The sequence below is a fragment of the Panthera leo genome, chromosome A1, assembly GCF_018350215.1.
Source record: "Panthera leo isolate Ple1 chromosome A1, P.leo_Ple1_pat1.1, whole genome shotgun sequence".
Taxonomy (NCBI): domain Eukaryota; kingdom Metazoa; phylum Chordata; class Mammalia; order Carnivora; family Felidae; genus Panthera; species Panthera leo.
This window is the reverse complement of record NC_056679.1, coordinates 127,094,800-127,113,858: the sequence shown is the minus strand read 5'-3', so window position 1 is coordinate 127,113,858 and position 19,059 is coordinate 127,094,800. Positions and strand designations below refer to the sequence as shown.

At 36.8% G+C, this 19,059-nt stretch overlaps 1 protein-coding gene across 6 annotated transcripts in view; it reads left to right on the top strand.

The window, feature by feature from the left end:
* PDE4D (phosphodiesterase 4D) overlaps window positions 1–19,059 on the top strand; it is a 1,410,663-nt gene that overhangs the window by 1,201,729 nt on the left and 189,875 nt on the right. For all 6 annotated transcript variants that reach the window (XM_042939546.1, XM_042939553.1, XM_042939579.1 and 3 more), the window contains one exon: window positions 13,340–13,376. In XM_042939546.1, the coding sequence (XP_042795480.1) occupies window positions 13,340–13,376 (37 nt within the window). The remainder of the gene's footprint in view (window positions 1–13,339; window positions 13,377–19,059) is intronic.

The following is a 19,059-nucleotide window of genomic DNA, read 5'->3' as shown; positions in this document are numbered from 1 at the left end:
AAATAATAGATATATCTTGAGGTCTTAGGGGAAATGGGAAAATAAGTATTAGTTTTGACATGTCCTTAAAGCAGGGGGAAAACAGAAATAGAGAATGACCAAACATTAAAAACTCATTATTTCTGTGATTAGAGTCCTGCAATCTATTACATCTTCAGGGGAATTTGCCCTAATATTTAGTGTGCCATTTTCCTTTCTGAATTTTCTTCATATCCTGTACACTCCTCAGTTGTTTGGACTCTAGTTTTAACTGTGTGGCAGGGGGGACACAGGGAAGAAACATAAAGATAGTCACCCAAGTGTTCTTCAGCTCCAATACCTAGGAGAAAAAGGGTCTATGAGAATGAGCTGTTTAAACTTGTAAACGTTTGATGATACAGCTATACTCTTACCTTAGACTTATTATTGAGCAAAGGGTAACATCTACTTTAAAAAAAATGAGAAGAGGGGCGCCTGGGTGGCGCAGTCGGTTAAGCGTCCGACTTCAGCCAGGTCACGATCTCGCGGTCCGTGAGTTCGAGCCCCGCGTCAGGCTCTGGGCTGATGGCTCGGAGCCTGGAGCCTGTTTCCGATTCTGTGTCTCCCTCTCTCTCTGCCCCTCCCCCGTTCATGCTCTGTCTCTCTCTGTCCCAAAAATAAAATAAAAAACGTTGAAAAAAAAAAAATAAAAAAAAAAAAAAAAAAAAAAAAATGAGAAGAAAAGGTGCTTAAAATAAAAGTGATCACCCCACAATTCTGTGAGTCATCAGACTCCTGCTGGAGAGTAAACTTGAATCAACCTCAGTCATGGAGGAGCCAGCTTATTTTTCAGCGTGTACAAAGAACATAATCTCTTGGAGCAATTTGTGAGTAAAATAAACTAAAATTAGGAAATTTTTAAAACCATGTTCAATAAGAAAAATGAGCACAGTAGCCTGTCCAGCGCTGTCAGTGCTGAGTGGCTCCAGGTGAGTGACTTGGGTGGAAATTATTGGCTCCTGTCTCTTGATTGGTCAGGGGCAGGTGGCCATTACAAAAGAGGTTCTATCTAGTTCTGTCAGTTGTGGACACCGGGCCTGCGGGATCTCATTGGTTTCCTTTCCCCCATGTTCATTCCTCTGTGTATTAAGGAGGACTAAAATAAAAACCATGCTCCAGTGTATTCGAAAATGAAATTTTCTGAATTTTAAATTTTGGTGATGGGTGGTAGGAATGGGCAGTTGGTGACAGGCTGGGAGAAAGAAGACAGTCCATTCCTGACGGAAGTGCCACGTCCGTGTTTTCTACCATTTTCCAAATAAAGGACTGTGTTAATTGCCTGCATCTTTAGTTCAGAGTGAAATGTTTTTCCTCATTCAGCAAATATTGACAGTGGCTATTCCATGCCAGGGTATTGTTTGAAGATACCATAGGCCCACGGAAACAAGAGAAAAATTTTGTTTGGATCGTGCATTCCTGTCACTTATATTTTCTTAATTCTAGGTAGAAAAGGAGACTTTCCCAGTCAATATTAAGATTCCTATATATCCCTGTTTCACTTACATATCAGTCACTTTAAATATTTATTTTGCTTACCAGTCTTAGATCCTTAGTGAATTATTCTCCATGTCTTCTGTACTGTTATCTGAGCCATATAAAGTAATCATAGTGCTAGAACATTTATGGGATGTGTTTCTTGAGATAAGATGTACTAGGGAGTATGAGTAACTCATACCCACTAAATCCCTGCAATATGAAGCATTTAAAGGTAAAGTATTACAAAAGTGGACAAAGGAAGCCTTTAACGAGACCCATGGTTTTTCTTCAGGAAAAAAAAAAAAAAAAAAAAAAAAAACAGGTAAAGAACATCAGACACTGGACTTTGCTATTAGATTTCTGGCACCTTGCTGTGTACCACAGGTGAGATTTGCGGTAGAAATAGCACAATGATTCCACCTGCCTAGTGCAATTTCTCTCTGGTTTTGTGTCAGGTTTCCATTAACTATCTTGAGATTTCAGGGGTTTTCTTAACCCTGGACAAAGAAAAGTGTGTTGTCATTAATGACTGGACAATTTATGTCTAGACATATGTAAGCTTTCAGTTTCTGTAACTTCTCACTGGAAGTGACAAGTTAAAAGCAGGAGGAGAGGGGCGCCTGGGTGACTCAGTCGGTTGAGTGTCTGACTTCGGCTCAGGTCATGATCTCGCGGTCCGTGAGTTCAAGCCCCGCGTCAGGCTCTGTGCTGACAGCTCAGAGCCTGGAGCCTGTTTCAGATTCTGTGTCTCCCTCTCTCTCTGACCCTCCCCTGTTCATGCTCTGTTTCTCTCTGTCCCAAAAATAAATAAACGTTAAAAAAAAATTTAAAGCAGGAGGAGAGAATAGCTGCTTGCCTCTCTGAAAATGTGGCAGGCTGCACTGTGACAGAGAATCATTTAAGCAGTTCAGTGGACAACATTGTCTCCTAGTAAATGGTTATGAATGGTCCCCAAACCAAGACCTTTCAGTTCATTGTTTCACTCCCAAGGAGAACAAGGCTATATGCAGATCTCATGTTTCCTTGTCTCAATGTCCAATCCTGGTTTTGCATCTTTTGAAAACTTCAAACTGAATTTGTTCTGTGCACCAGGGCCAGCTTGTTTGTTTGGCTTGTTATTTTTTGTTTCTCTGTTTGATTGCTTTTTTTTTGGGGGGGCGGGGGGGAATTGGAGGGGGTTGCTAGAAAAGTCAGAAAACAAGCATTATGATTTATGTGCTCTCTAAAGATCCCTATGGCAATTTTTTAAGTGCATTGGAATAAAACTTTCATCTAATCATTATTATTTTCAATTATGAATACATTCCTACAGAAACTAAAAAGAAGGTAGTTGATAAAAAGAAATATTTTACATTAAATCATAGTTAGTTGCACATGTTGTCTTTTCATAGGTATTCTTTATGTTCAGTCCATTGAGTTTCTATTCATTTATTCCACCTACTGTAGAGATGAGGTAAAATTTCTAACACATGTTTCACTAATTTTTGGTTTCACTTGTTTGCTTTGCATTTGTTTATAGGTACCCCGTTTTATACTATTTATCTAGGGAGGAGACTTGATGTTTCCCAGACAGACAACTTGTCTAGAATCCAGTTCTCCAAACACAGGAGCACTTTGCAAATGCTCAAAGATTCGTGAACAGACCTTGCAGTCATCAGTTTAAGTTTGGTATATTCACAAGGTCTACCATGTTTCCTCCTTTGTGGCTAAGCTTCAGTAGACTCTGAGGAGTGAAGCACATACCTTTAGTTTTTGACAAGTATTTGATACATGCTTAGAAGTATACAGATAGGAATATGTTCTTAAAAATGTCCTGGCATCTGAGACACCTGGGTGGCTCAGTGGGTTAAGCATCTGACTCTTAATTTCAGCTCACGTCATGATCTCACAGTTCCTGAGATCGAGCCCCGCATAGGGCTCTGTGCTGACAGCACGGAGCCTGCTTGGGATCCTTTCTCTGCCTCTGTCTCTCTTAAAATAAATAAGCATTTAAAAAATTGCTTGGCATCTGGATAGTCCTTATAATTGATAGAGAATTCTCCCATAAAATTTAATGCTTAATCCTCAAAACAATCATATTAAGAAAACTAGGAAAAATATCATTAGCTCAGTTTTAGAAATCACAAATTTCTGCTTAGAAATATTTTGCATGTGGTTGAGCACATATGCATATGCATGCACACACACACACACACACACACACACCATGAATTACAGTCCAGGTATCTTGACCCTGAATATGATAATTTTGATCAACAGCTTTTGCTTGAACATTCCTTTGGTATTTGCTGGCAGGACAGCAGCCTCTAGATGAGACTATAATAAACAAGTAAAACAATTAAACTAAAATCTTTATTTCTCTTTAAAGGATGGAGAATCTTTTTTTTTCCCCTCAAATTAGTTAATATACAGTGTAGTCTTGGCTTCAGGAATAGACTGCCATGATTCATCATTTACATCATATAACACAAGTGCTCATCCCAACAAGTGCCCTCCTTAATGCCCATCACCCATTTAACCCACCCCCTCAACCCTCAGTTTGTTCTCTGTATTTAAGAGTCATTTATGGTTTGCTTTAAGGGATGGAGAATCCTGATGGGCATCTGGGAAAATTTTTTTGGCTGAGGGTCTTTGCCATTTGCCAATCAGGAATTTTTGTTATTTTAATGTATCAATGTTCTTTTGCCTCCAAGCTGAGAGTAGATTTTTATTATTATTCAGTTATATTAAAGATTGTCTTCCCTCAGAAGACTTGCAACTGAATTTTTCTACAGATCGCTCAAGAACTGCAGTGGTTAACATGATAATCATCAGCTATTATGATCTTCTCATATTTTAAATTAATTAAAATTAAATAAAACGTAAACTTCAGCTTCTCGATTGCACTAGTCACATTTCAAGTCCTAAGTAGCCACATGTGGCTAGTAGATCCTGTATTGGATAACATGGATAGAGAATATTTAATAGTTCTGTCATTGCAGAAATTTCTGTTGGACCGTGCTATTTCAGAATCTGGAATATGTACTATTATGTGACTGCACAATAGTCTGAATCCACTCAAGCGTGCAGAAGGCAGCATGGTGTGGCAGAAACTAAACAGCATTTTAAAGCCTGAGTTTAAGTCCAGCTACACTACACATTTCTATGTCTTGGGATTCCGTGACACAGTAAGATTTCAAAAACCACCTGGGAGGCTGACCCCCAGGTCAGCAACCACATGCTTTGCCATTTTGCCATGTAAAGGACATTAACAAGAAAATCTTTATCAATATACACAATCATTTTATTTTTAAAAGGCATTTTCATTTCAGTAAAAAAGGACATGACCTTGGAATGAAGGAGAGTTTTCAAAAGGAATGTGTTTGCCTTGTTCGAAACCCTACCCCATGGTCCATGTTTGCTCTCACTTTGACAAGGACCAATGAACATTCTGTTGGGCAAGCGCTAGCTCTCGCCGTGGCGTTTGGAAACCACTGAAGTCTGCTGCTTGCCAAGGGCATGACCGCCACTGAGTTACTTAAGTTTCCCTGAGCCTACATCCTTATCTTAGAATGGGAATATGGGCATCCGATTAATGCACAGTCGTCAGAATTAAATACTGTGTGCCAACAGAGCACAGTGTCTGGCACATAGTAGGGATGCGTAAGACGGTACTGCTTCTTATTCTTAGTCTTACTCTTCTCTATGTGATCACACTGTTCTTTTTAATACACCGAATCTTTTTATCCCATGAAGATCTTTAAGAATTGTTGCATTAGCTCCCCATAAATCTTTCTTCCTAACCCATCCTGGAGAAAAACCAAGAGGGCAGGGCCACTGACGTTAAGAATGAGACTGTCAGATAAGATACATTTCTGTGAAAGAGGAACCTATTCCTAGAACACAAAGTGAGGGCACTTGTGAAAGCTTGCTGAGTCCTCAGCCCTCTCCTTCACTCCTCACCCTGCACAAAAGTCCCTACTCAAAGCTATGATGGTAATTTGTGACATCAGCACTCTTGGAAGAATCCCTCCATTGTAGTGGCTTTTATTAAACAAAATAACTAATGTGCTTAGTGACTATAGCTATATACACTTTGTAACTTATTAAAATTGGAAAGTGTTTGATGTATAATTATAAAAAATTTATAAAATTTAGAGATTTTAGATTATCTTTTGTGCCATAGTATAACTAACAAATTTGAATTGATTTACTGGCATCATGTACCTTCTCTGATGATGCTCAGAGTTTTGTTTTATGACAAATAAAGAGATTACACTTCAAACTAGAGAAGTTTTGATTCTGTTGCATTAACTCCACTTCCATTTGCTTTATCATCAGGACATGTGATAACAGCAAGCCTGGGTCAAAAACTGAGGAGTTTTCTTTTAAGAATTAGGGGAGTCAAATATCAGTCTCGTTTGTAATTCTTAAAATGTGAATAAGACGTGAGCAAATGATCTAAATTTCAGTAGACTAAGTGACTTCTAAGGTCATATCCATTTCTAATTTTTTTTTTAAATTTATTTATTTTTGAGAAACAGAGTGAGACAAAGCATGAGCGGGGGAGGGGCAGAGAGAGAAGGAGACACAGAATCTGAAGCAGGCTCCAGGCTCTGAGCAAGAGGTCAGCACAGAGCCTGATGCGGGGCTCGAACCCACAAACTGTGAGATCATGACCTGAGTCAAAGTCGGACGCTCAACCAACTGAGCCACCCAGGCACCCAGGTCATATCCATTTCTAAAGTTATATATTCAAGAATTTTTTTAATTTCAAGAATTTACTTTTTAGAGCAGTTTTAGTTTCAGAGCAACATTAGGAGGAAGATACAGAAATTCCCCATATATATCCTGCCCCACCCCAAATCGCAGGCTCTGTTATTATGTTTTAATCATATGAAATGAAACATTCCATAAAATATACTGTTTGCAGAGCAGATGTTCTTTAAAGAGTTTCTTTCTATTGCGTTGTACAGGCAAAATAATAAATTCCATTTATACTAATGAGGCTGGTGATGGGTTTTCTCGCCCAGTACTTTTTTCCCTGTTATTTGAAATACAGAAGGCAGAAGACCAACATACTTATGTAAAAGGAAAGAGAACCTATAAAATTTCCCTAAGAATCACACACACACACACACACACACACACACACACACACACACATTTACATATATTTACATATAACTGTATATGCACATAAATGCCATCTTAAGAGGACTTTGTTACATACAGCATGCATACAGTCTTGCTACAATCTGAATATGGACATATGATATTCATCTATCAGCCAGAACCTGGTTAGAAACCAAAAATTATTTTACTTCGTTGTATTTATTATTTCATTTCATGGTGGAAGGACCTGCAAATCAGTAGGTGGGCAAAGCTTGTTTTGTAAGTCGTGGATACTAATGGTTTCCATAAATGGAAAATGCACTAGAGGTTGGGCATTGTTTTGAATATGCTTTGGGCATTGATAAATATATTACAGACACAGATTTGCAGTATTTACTTGCAGACCCACCAAAGTCGTATTGCCCAAATTTGAATCCTGGCCTCATCACTCCATAGGCATGCATTTTTTGTCCTTCTTAGGCTTCCCTTTCCTCATCTACAAAAAGACTTTAATAAGAGACACTCAATGTAAAGTGCTTTACACAGTGCCTGGCACACAGTAGTCATTCAATGAATGTTAGTGGTCATTACTGTTTTATAATAAGTATAATTCTTTGTGATTATTACCATTATTATTTATAATTTTGTTAGATCTTTGTATTCTTATTTTTTAATAATTATATTGAAAGCTCCATTTAAGAAAAAAATAGTAACATATTATAAGGGCCATCAGTGCTGAAACCAATAAGACATTGAGTTATTCTGTGGGGCATCAGGGTAAAGGTCTTCAGAACAAGTTATTACTCAAGTATATGAGGAAATTACAATTCAAGGGCAAAGAAAGGATTAAAAGCATATAAGATAGGCTGTTTCCTCAATAAACTTAAGAATTTGAATCGCCTCATTCACCTGTTTTTATATTAGCTTATTTTTTTGTTAAAATTGAGGAAAGAGCTGTAAGTTTGTTTGTCCTTTTTGTGCTGGTATGGGATATAAACACCAAGGTGCTCTTCAACTGGGGTAAACATTCCAACTTGATGACTGGTAACTATAGTTCACATTAGCAAAAAAACATCAAAGCTAGATATGCAAATACCCACAAACGTGGCTTGGAGTTTGATAGTGAAAAAAGAAATTGGAACATACTACCTTATACAATATTGAACAGCTTTAATTTTGAACAGCAATTAATTTACATTATTTTGGATTTTCAGTAAAATGTTAGACCTTCTTGCCCAAATACAAGTTTTGGTAGTTGTGACTTTTGACCGAAGGACCAAACTTTTGTGGTAATGGATTATATGAATTCTACACGGCAGTAGCTTCAGGGAGGAAAATCACATTCAGGTCTGCCAGAGGTTGGCTTTGTTATATAGGAACATCATTCCCTGGGGTTCATAAATGTAGGTACTACTTATTATTTTATTTTACTTTTTTACTTAGAGTGTAGCCGGTTCTAAATTAAAAGGCTGAGCACTTTAGAGGACCAATGTCATCAAGTGAATCTGATACAAATGAAGTACATTTTTTCATTTGTTGTTTGTCTCTTTCTTTTAGCAATATAATGCCTACTAGGAGTTTATCAAAATCATAATGCCTTCTTCATAAGTAATTCTGGAGGGTTCCTTATATTCTTAAATGTGACATTTATAGTTTCTCAAAGCCAACATTATTTTTTTGGAAAAATAGATCACCTTTTAAAAATTGTATCTACGGGGCTCCTGGGTGGCTCAGTTGGTTAAACGTCCGACTTCGGCTCAGGTCACGATCTCGTGGTCCGTGAGTTCGAGTTCCGCGTCGGGCTCTGGGCTGATGGCTCAGAGCCTGGAGCCTGCTTCCGATTCTGTGTCTCCCTCTCTCTCTGCCCCTCCCCCATTCATGCTCTGTCTCTCTCTGTCTCAAAAATAAATAAACGTTACAAAATAAAAAGAAAAATGGTATCTATGGAAAAATAGAATTTAGTTTCTCAAAATGTACTTAGTAGCCAAATTTTCCATCATACATTTATTGTCTGAAACCATAGTTTTGTGATTTTAATTAAAATGGTTACAACATAAAATATTCAACATCTCCATGAATTTTTTTCTCAATGAACCCAATTCTTCATGTAATATTTTAACACTTAGCTTTATCTTATGAGTGCTTGATCAGAAATAAGCACACTATCTTTAGTGAAGTTGTTTTTTTTTAATGTTTATATATTTTTGAGAGAGAGAGACTGAGAGAGAGAGAGAGAGAGAGAGAGAGAGCATCAGTGGAGGAGGTGCAGAGAGAGAAGGAGACAGAGCATCCAAAGTGGGCTCTGTGCTGACAGCAGAGAGCCTGATGTGGGGCTGGAACCCACCCATGATCTATGAGATCATGACCTGAGCCGAAGTCAGACACTTAACAAACTGAGCCACCCAGGCACCCCTTTACTAAGTTGTTTTTAAAGAAATGAAAAACTAAAATGAATTTGAGTATTTGTACAATTATTTAAAATCATTTAAATTTTAAAATAGAATTGCATTTATATTTAATATATTTGGATTGGTGTCTACTTGAAAAATTTAGAGATTACTAAAAATAGACAAGAAATATTAAAAATGTTTTAAAAGTATAAAGGCATGTACAATTTTTCATGATTCAATATATTTAATGTTAAAAGCAAGATATAAAATGAAATATACAACATGACTCTGTGTAAGAAATCCTGTATTCCATAAAAATCATATATAATATACATGTGCTTACATAATCCAGAAGGAAACTGTCATTGCCAGTTACTGTTGAGGAGTTCTGCAAGTTTTTTCTGTATTTTCCAAGTTTCCTACAGTTTATACATGATTTACATTCACATTGTATGTATCAGTTTTTTAAAAGCTGAGGTAGATGGTGTTTTTTTTTTAAGTTTTTATTTATTAATTTTGAGAGAGAAAGAGTGAGCAGGGGAGGGGCAGAGAGAGAGGGAGAGAGAATTCCCAAGCAGGCTCCACACCGTGAGCACAGAGCCTGATGCGAGGCTGGAGTAGATTGTGTTGTCTGTTTGTTTGTGTATTGTGTATGTCTGTACTTGTGTGAACATGGGAGCAGCATGGTGAGTAGATGTGTTCCTCCTGTGGCTCATTCTTGGGTGTTGTCAGATACCCTAGGTGCCCAGAAACATGTTTATGTACATATTAGAAATGGGAGCATACTTGTTTCTCTCTAATTCCAAAACAAGTGGATTAAGGGTGAATTGAAGACGGATGATAGTTTTGAGCCAAAGGGAAAAAAGACACCAGGATTTCAAAAGACCAGTTATCTGTATGTTTATTAATTCACTAGTCCTCCTGACAAACCCCAGAGGAGAATTTCTTTCTAGTTTTATAACAACAGAGAGTGAAGCACAGAAGATACAGAAGTTGGCCCCAGATTAGATTCAGAAAGTAAGCCTCAGCCCATGGCTTGCGTTAGAGCGTTATTTCATATAACCATTTGTGCTGAAGTTTGCAATGTATAACAATCAGATGCAGTGGGTACTTTGTGGCCATTAATGCTTTTGGTATCATAGGATTAGGGATCTTTGCTTAATAAAGTAACACTTTCTTCTCATTAACTTTATCTGCCTTTCCTTCTGGTTTAGTAATAATAAAGTATGGAAAGGTTGCTGCCCTAGTGTGCATCAGCATGATTTTGAAATGAGCTAGTTTACAAAATTATATTCTCAGGTGCTGCTGTTGGTTGAATTCATTTTGTTAGATGACACACATTTTTCCCCCATATTTAAGTACTTGAATAGTTTCCCGATCCCGTTGAAGTCTCTGTAAAAGGGTTTGCTTTTGGGTTTCACTTCCTCAGGTTTTTTGCTAATGTTTGTGGCTTCTTACTACAGAAAGAATGAGGGTAGAAAATAAAGTAGGAAGTGATACAGAAGTAGGGGAAGGATGGCCAAAGGCACAGGGAGTAGTTCTTAACTCTTACTGTCATTCCTCTTTGAAAAAACAGAAAATTCGACAGTGCCCATTGAGCCTTGTATCTCCCGGCCCGTGGGACCCAGTCATGTCTCTCTGGAAGAGGGCACAGCCAGCCCTCCCTGCCTAGAGTAGGTGACTCTGTTTCAGCCCATAAGAGCCCCAGCAGGAGACTGAGCACTTCTTTCTACATCATGAGACCAGAGGTGCATGGTGTGGAATGCTGTGACTATTACCTAGGCCCCAATCTCATCGCCCACATACATACATACATACATACATACATATTTACATACAAAGTCAAAAATGGAGCTTTATTTCTGATCCCACCACCCATTCCCTGTCACTCTCTTCCCACCTGTCCCTATAAACATACCAATCCCCCCAAAAAGCTATTTTTTCTTCCCCGAAAGCATTCCCATTCCTTTTTTATTAAAGTTTGTTGTTGTTATGTTTGATTTTATTTAAATGAGAGAGCACTGTTACATAATCTTCTTCAGAAGAATAATATCACCAGGAGGTACAATTTCAAGTCTCCAGACAATACTCATTGCAAATTTGAAGCAAGCTTCTCGTCAAATGATAGGGGACCCTACAGTCTCTTCCCATTGTAGGGAGTCCCCATGATCTTGTCGTGTGTTATTATAATTCCTTCTAGCTACACTTTAATTAGCTAAGTTTCTTTGTTTACAAAAGTTCCTTGTTTGGAATGCTATTCAAATGCAACATTTCAGAATCATTTTCTATCATAGGCTTTTGTGCGTGTGTACAATTATAGGTGATCAAAATTCACAAATACGTTAAGCCAAATTATCAATACTAACAAAATGAATCTTCTTTGGATCATACTTACCAGCTCTGTTCTTTTAATATAATACACACATTATACGATACAACTAAAATGTATGTTTATATAATATTTATTTTCCTCCATTCACAAAATAACATACATTTTACCTGCATCATTGTACTTGTGACAGTAGGTCCGATAAAACATTTCAATACTGAGGTGAGGGCTTAGACAAAGACTTAAAAATTATATATTTGTTATATATTCAAAGATGATTTAAGCATTACATCATTTTGAAAAGAACCGGGATTTGGGATTTGTTCTCTCTGTCCCTCTTCCACTCTCTCTCTCAAACTGAATAAACTTAAAAAAAAAAAAAAAGAATAGAAATATTTTTACTGTTACTGAACTGAGACAATCTTGAGATATTTGATAAAAATTTCTGAGCAATTTAAAAGAATGAAGTCTCTCCATCACTAAAATTATAACTGTCTTTCTTTCTGCTTTGACAGGGAAGGGAAGCAAGACTGATAAATCGTATATTCTAAATATATTTTTTACAAAGCTTGGGAATGAAATACAACCAAAGAAAGAATTCGTGTTTTAATAAACATTCACATCCTTTTTAGTTTAGAGTCATCCAATGTAATTCATGTAAAAAACTAGATGACTTATTTCCAGGGCTCAATTTCAGATTGGTGGTATGCGTTGGTCAGGATAACTTAGTTCTTAGAAAATAAAGTTTAAAGTCAGGCAATTATAAAAAATAAAATAGAAGACTGTCTCTTGGGAAAATATCTAGATTTCATTTTGACTTTAATTTTGACCATCTGATTAATCTACAAAAAAAAAAAAAAAAAAAAAACAGGTGTCCTCCCCCTCCCCAAATGTAATCCCGGAGCGAAGGGTTGTCAAATAGCACGTTTCCTTTAAAGTGTGTACCGACCTTTCCCTGCTTTTTATTTTCCCACACTTTGAATTTCAAGATCCCTGTAATTTGATGATGTCTGTAACAACTGCTCTAATCATTGGTAATGATCCGTGTACTGACGTCATCCATATGCAGCTTGTGCTGAAGCATATTTCATGGGTGTTGTTTTAGGTCATTCAGTCTGTTTCAGAATTGTTCATGACCGAGTGAACAGTTCAGTTGCAGTGTTCTCAGTCAAAGTCATGTCCAGGAAGCTTTCTGTGTCGAGTAATTACATTCACCTTTGGTGAAAGAGCTTCAGCCAGCGAGATCAAGAAATACCCCATGGAGATTGCAGAAGTGCCTCTCACGAGTTACTCACACTAAGAGATACCACGAAAGAACTCTAGGCCCCGGTTCCTCACTTTTCCTCTGAGTAGAATGTTGCACAACTTTCCTTGCCTTTCCCGGTTTCTCCCAGTCACGTCATGCTGACACCTTGCTCCCGCATCCCAGGCTCGGTGTAGCCGAGGTTGCTGCAGCAACAGCACACACGGGGTAACATTCCCCCGTAGCTACAGCAGCGGGACGTGAGTCAGTCGAAAAGTTTCGCCGAGTTTTTATTAGTGTATGATGCAGTCCATTTCATCTACAGTTGCCAGCCTGTCCAAAAGTCACACACCATGATGTGGAAGACTCGATGCTCATCACCTTCAAAGTGTTAGCTGGTCCAGGGGCCTCTCACTGAAGCCACTGCAGTTGCCAGCCCCTTCCACAGCACCCTTACTAATACCTACCATAAGAAGCCACGAGTAAACCTCCAGCCCCGCTGCCGGAACTCAGCTTCTGCTATTGTATGTCCTGTGTACTTAATAAGCAACAGTGACCTTGCTTGATGATCAAGAAGCCCCTTTTCACCAAGGCACCTGGACAATGTTTAACATCCCGGAAGACTTTTTTTCAACCCACTGGCTGGGAAGACCATGTGCTGAAGAATAAGGATGGAATTACTGTAATTCTCAATGGGAAATTATGAACGTGGAGCTTACATTTAATATCGGTTAAAGGTAGTCATAGAGTTATCATAATTTCTAACCCAGGATTTGGTTTGTTTTTCAGACATGGAGATGACTTGATCGTGACTCCATTTGCTCAGGTAAGCCCCGTTTCGTGAACGGGCAGGTTTGCCGCAGATTTGAGAATTTAATTTGGGGGATTAGTTCTGGTTCTTAATGTCACTGTAAATCAAATGCAAGTATAAATAAAAATTCTGTGGTTCGTTTAAGTAATTCAAAGGCAATGTTAGAGGATGTGACCTTAACCATATTGGACTGTTTCCTATAAACCCATAGACCCAAAGAATGTCTTTGCTTCAGATTACAAATTACCTAAGTGACATACTTAAATGAGACCATATTTCCTTAACTGATATAAACAGTTGAAGCAGAAATCTATACCATGGATTAAGTTACATTTAGTATATTTAGGTACATGATCAGTGCTTGAAATTTAATATTTCAGTTCAACCTAATGCTTTATTTACTCCTTTTTATGTGTCATTTGTACAGATTTAAATTTATCTTTATTTGCTCCCTTTAGGCTTACAAATCATGAAAATAACCATATGACATAAATACTGGAAGATGATAAAATGATCTAAAGCATTTGGAATATATATTAAATGGTTGAAAAGCAGATATTCTTTGTATAGGTCAGTGCTTTGCTACCCTAGCTATACATTAGAATCACCTAGAAGCTGTTATCCCAGGCCCCAGGTCATATCCCTAATCAACTGGATCCAAAAATCTGCGGATTGGATCCAAGTACCTGTATTTTTTAAAGGCCCGGTATTTTTCCAGGAAAAGTTGAGAGTCACTGATATAGATAGACCGGGGAAAGAATAGAGTATTATTGATTTAACCAGGGCATGAAACAGGCTTAAAACCAACACTGACTGCTAAAAAGAAATATTGAGTATGAGAATACAAGTGATCCAGATAGATTATAAAAATCATGATAAAGGCTAATCATAATTATAACTAAAACTAGTTCTAGTGCCTTGGGCAACTCATTTAACTTCTCTAAGGCTTCTTTTTTTAACCAGCAAAGGTGAAGGACTTGTGTGATAAAGGTAGACCCCAGTTCAAACCCCCTCTCTTCCTCTTGCTCAGTGAATGGCCTTGGGCAAATCAAGGAACTTTCCCCAGCCTGGGTTACTCCTCTGCTAAATGACAGTTCCAATAGAACCCACTTCGTGAGGTTTTTAAGATATTAAAATAAACTTGTGAAATGCTCAGCACAATTTCTAGGAAACAAAATGAATTTTAAGTGTTATCAGTAAGAGCTCTTTCATGCCTAAAATGTTATAATAGTTTTAAAAAAACATAACGCAGGGTGTAGATAATAGAATTATGCATAATTCTTCTACTTTTTCAAATTTCATGAAATTTTATAATTGCTATAACTTAGACCAAAAATTTAGTGAATCCATAAATAACACACCATATAATAGTGATTTTTTTCATTACTGCCAGCAATTAAAAGTAGAATATTACCACCGTATCTTTTAGAAGAGTAATGACTTTTTTGCTTAAGGTTTTTCCAGAGATCATAAATTCTTTCTAGTACCCGTATTTCTGCGTTCAAAAAACATTTACACTCTTCATTGTTTTAATCATATTTTGTGATAACAAGATCATATAAATTTAGGGATTTTTAACTGATTACTATTGAATACCCATAATTTTATTTCTAAGAGTGAGAGCGGGGTGAGAAATTAAAATCAGGTAAAATAATATAAGTAACCATCACCAAACATAGAAATAATCATTCCAACTATGGTTTATTCAGCTAATTAACTATTATTGCTTCTGACTAAAGTCTCTGGATATTGTTGTAAGAAAAATATATCTAAATATATGGTAAAAAATGAGAAAAAATATGTATACGATACTTCAAGTAGTATTTATTAAATAACAAATACTTTTATTTAAAAAATAAATTTTTCTCCAATACATAGATTAATAAATTTGATTTGGTCCTTGCCATCGATGGTCTTAAATTCCCAAGAAATCTATATAATTACACATATTCTATGGTATTCCTATAATATACAAAAAAACCAACAGAATTTTAGTACACTGAGAAATATATACATGTAAAAAATCATTTATTCTATGTTAGCAAACTTTTTAAATAAATATATATACTTAATACTTTTGAAATTAGGATTTGAATATAAACCAACTCTGCATAGTATATAGGCATATCTGATGCCTGAAAATAATCCTGGAATGTATTTAGAAGAGTTTACATATGATTAGCTCAACGTTTCATAATACCTTATGGAAGGTGGTTGGTCATTGGCCCAGAGGCTGCAGATTTGTTTTGTTTTATTTTGTTTTGTTTTGTTTTGTTTTGTTTTTTAAATGCTTCGTATTTTCACAAATGGCCTTTTACTCAAGTACATGATCTGGAAAGCTATACTAGAATTAAAAAAAAAAAAAAAGCCTGTTAAGTACTGAACAGTTTCACCACTGATGGGGCATCTTTGGGAAAGCAGATAAAAAGGCCCAGTAAGCAACAGTTTGTCTATGACCTTCTCTTAAGCCCTGTTGGATACCTCCTAGAATATTCTGTTGACCTAACCAGTAATACCTTAAATTTTTAGTACGAGATATAATACCATTGAATGCTAAATATTATAGATAATGCTTAAAATGAAAGATATTTAGTCACTTGAAGTGATGTGTTCATTATTTGGCTTAATATGTCATAGTAGTTTTTGCAAATGGACAGGAGACTTGATTTTAGACAAGTCACCCAAGGCAGTGTTCAAACAGACCAAGAATTATCCCCTTCCTCCAGTATGCTCTGGAGTTTAGAATTTCACACTAAATTATTCTGGCTAAAAAGACATTCTCCTTTCAAAATAGAATTTCTTTTGCCATAAAAATTTTAAAAAGAAATATAAGCAAAAGGAAAAAATGGAAATTTCCCATAATTCCAAACCCCCAAATAACTAGTATTGACATTTTACTTTACATCTCCCTAGGTTTATTTTTTTTAGTGTATTTTCCTTTCCATAATCCTTAATAATCAGCCTCACACTGTCCAAAGAGGTCAAAGGTCTCCAAAACCCACCTCATCTGCCTCTACTTGAGAACTCATTGCTTTCTGCCTGAGTCTCCAAAACGTGTTTTATTCCCCAGTCATAGATTTCTGTAAAGCTAAGAGAACAAAATCTTGTTATAAAGCAATTTAGAAAGACATCCAATTTGATGGACATGGCTGAAACCTAACCCATTTGGACAGATGTAATCTTCAGAAGGGGTCCTACAACACTGCTTCAGACTGTGTTCCCATGTCCACAACACTGTCCTGGTAAGAAATTCTTGCTGGTGTTTAACCTAAACTCTTTGCCACTTCCAATTTCTTATATTTCCCCTATAAGCTCAGAATCTTTTTGGTCCTCAAAAAAGTGACATCTTTATAGATGTGACTTATTTCCATTTTGAAATATTCTCCTATGTTTTTGTTGAAATCTTTTGGTGTGGGGATTTTCTTAGGCACAAAGGCTAGGTATTGAGAGGAATCCCAATGCCATGCCACATCATGCCTCTCTACAACTGGCCTTTTCCTCCTAAAAGTATAGGAACAGTTTGGCCAGAGTTCTTTCCGTAGACTAAGGAATACCAGTGAGACACAACACTGATGAAATTTAGCAAACTCCGATTTTTAGTTAGCTACGTCTGGCCACACCTGTCCAGATATGTGATATGACTACCTTGTAAAACTGCAAGCCAACTAGAATTCTCATCTAGGTGAAATTCTCATCTTGTTAAAAGAAGTGGAATATTTGACTAAGGAAAAGCCGGAAAATACCCACTATTATCTGGGATCCTGAAGAAACCCCCATGTTAAAAAACTAAGGAGATATACAGAGTAGGAACAGATGAGTCCTTTTACCTTTACCGTAAGCAAAATATAACACCTAGGATAATTTTGTAAAAAATGTACCAGTCGCTAACTCTATAGAACATTACTGTTCCATTGGCAATCGAACATTGCCAATGTATTATATTTTTAAGGCCCCTGAGTATCCCTGACCCATTTCACCCAGCAGCAACCACCTTGTGGCTCATCTCAATCCCCAGCTTGATGAGTCCACCAGGCACCCCTACTGGCTTGTAAAAGAAGTTGGTCATCACATTTCAGTTGCTTCTGCTAGTTTTTCCCTGATATTTTATTAAAAGAAATTACAGCTAGCATCTTCTAGGAATCAAAGTACTTTTTAGACTTAATTATATGAAACCATCAATATTCAACCTCTGTTGACCTACAAAAAGAACAATTTCATATGGTTTAACTAAAACATAACTTGGAAAGAAGTTTTCTATCAAAATGACCTTTCTATCTTATAAATAATTACACTTTGACTCCATTTTTGTTGTTTTTGTTTTTGTTTTTGTTTTTTTCTGGAAGTAAAACCAAGACAAGGAATTCTTTCTTGTTCTCCCTTTCCTCAAGGCCACTGGCAACTCTTGGTCTGTATTTTAGCACCATCTATTGGTATAAAGTGTAATTGGAATGAAAAGTAATCCTCAAAATTCTTTGTTACCTTTTAAGCAGGGATTTTTAAGGAGAATGTTGTTGCCACATCTTTTTTTGTCTGTTTGTTTGAAGCAACCTCCTTTTGACATCTTTTTAAGAAATCATTGACAGAAGTATACATTTCTTTTAGTCTATTATGCTCAGTTGTTTGTTGTTTAACTTTTAAATGAAACCCATAGTTTCCTGCTATTTTCAGTGAATCTTACTGGTTAATAAATGTTTAAAGGTATTTAAGAAAATCTAAGATTCATGTGTATAAATAACATTCAATCCTTCTCCTGGGCCAATACATCATCCACCTCTGCAAAAGTTTTCCATAGTGCTGTCACAATTTCTTTCCTAAAGTGTATATATGTCTCATCATTGAAAATGTATTTTTGACCTAGACTGATTACACTGTTGCTTGGAGGGGCAGAAGAGAAAGAAATGGCCTTCATTTTCTAACCATTGAGCCGTGTAAGGGAAAAACCTCAAGGTACTTTTTGGTTAGCACACCTTAAGTAGCGGAGAAAAGTATAGGAGTTGCAAAGCCCTGACTATAATTCTCAAAAGGTTGAATTCAAGGGGAGTGAGAGTTTCCCTGAAACAAAAGCAAAGAATAACTGGATCCTTACTGAGAGGCTTGAGTCAAACTGTTTCCAGTTCTCCCACACAGCCTAGAGTTCCAGATGCTTCACTCTGTGGCCTGCAAGACAAGTGAGAGCATGAAACACTAACTCCGTGCATTCGTGATGTAGGCACCCAGGATCAATCAGCTAAATCCAGGGCAACACCCCTGTAGCATATGTCTGGAACTTTTATTTATACTTCTGCCAGTATTATATGTGTGCTGTAGTGCAGGAGATAATAATTAATCCTTATTAGAAATTTTATAAAGTATTATTTGTCCTGCCACAGAAACAGTGATCTAGTATCAGCCCACAAGAGGCACGATATATTTACAAAATTATTTACTGCAGCAGTGTTTGTAAAAGCAAACGTGAGGAGACAACCTACAAGTCAATTTGGAGAGGGGACAGGCGGCATGCCTGGACGAGGGGCTGGAAAGGAAATTTATTTTTTCACTTTTTATTTTGAAGTAATTCATGCATATAAGATAATATATCTAGTTAGTATCTAAAATATAAAGGACACTAAAATCAGCAGCTAAAGAAGTAGAACAGTACCAATATGTTTAATACCCCCTGAGCATATGTTGTCAATTTCATCTACCTGCCTCCTCTCAC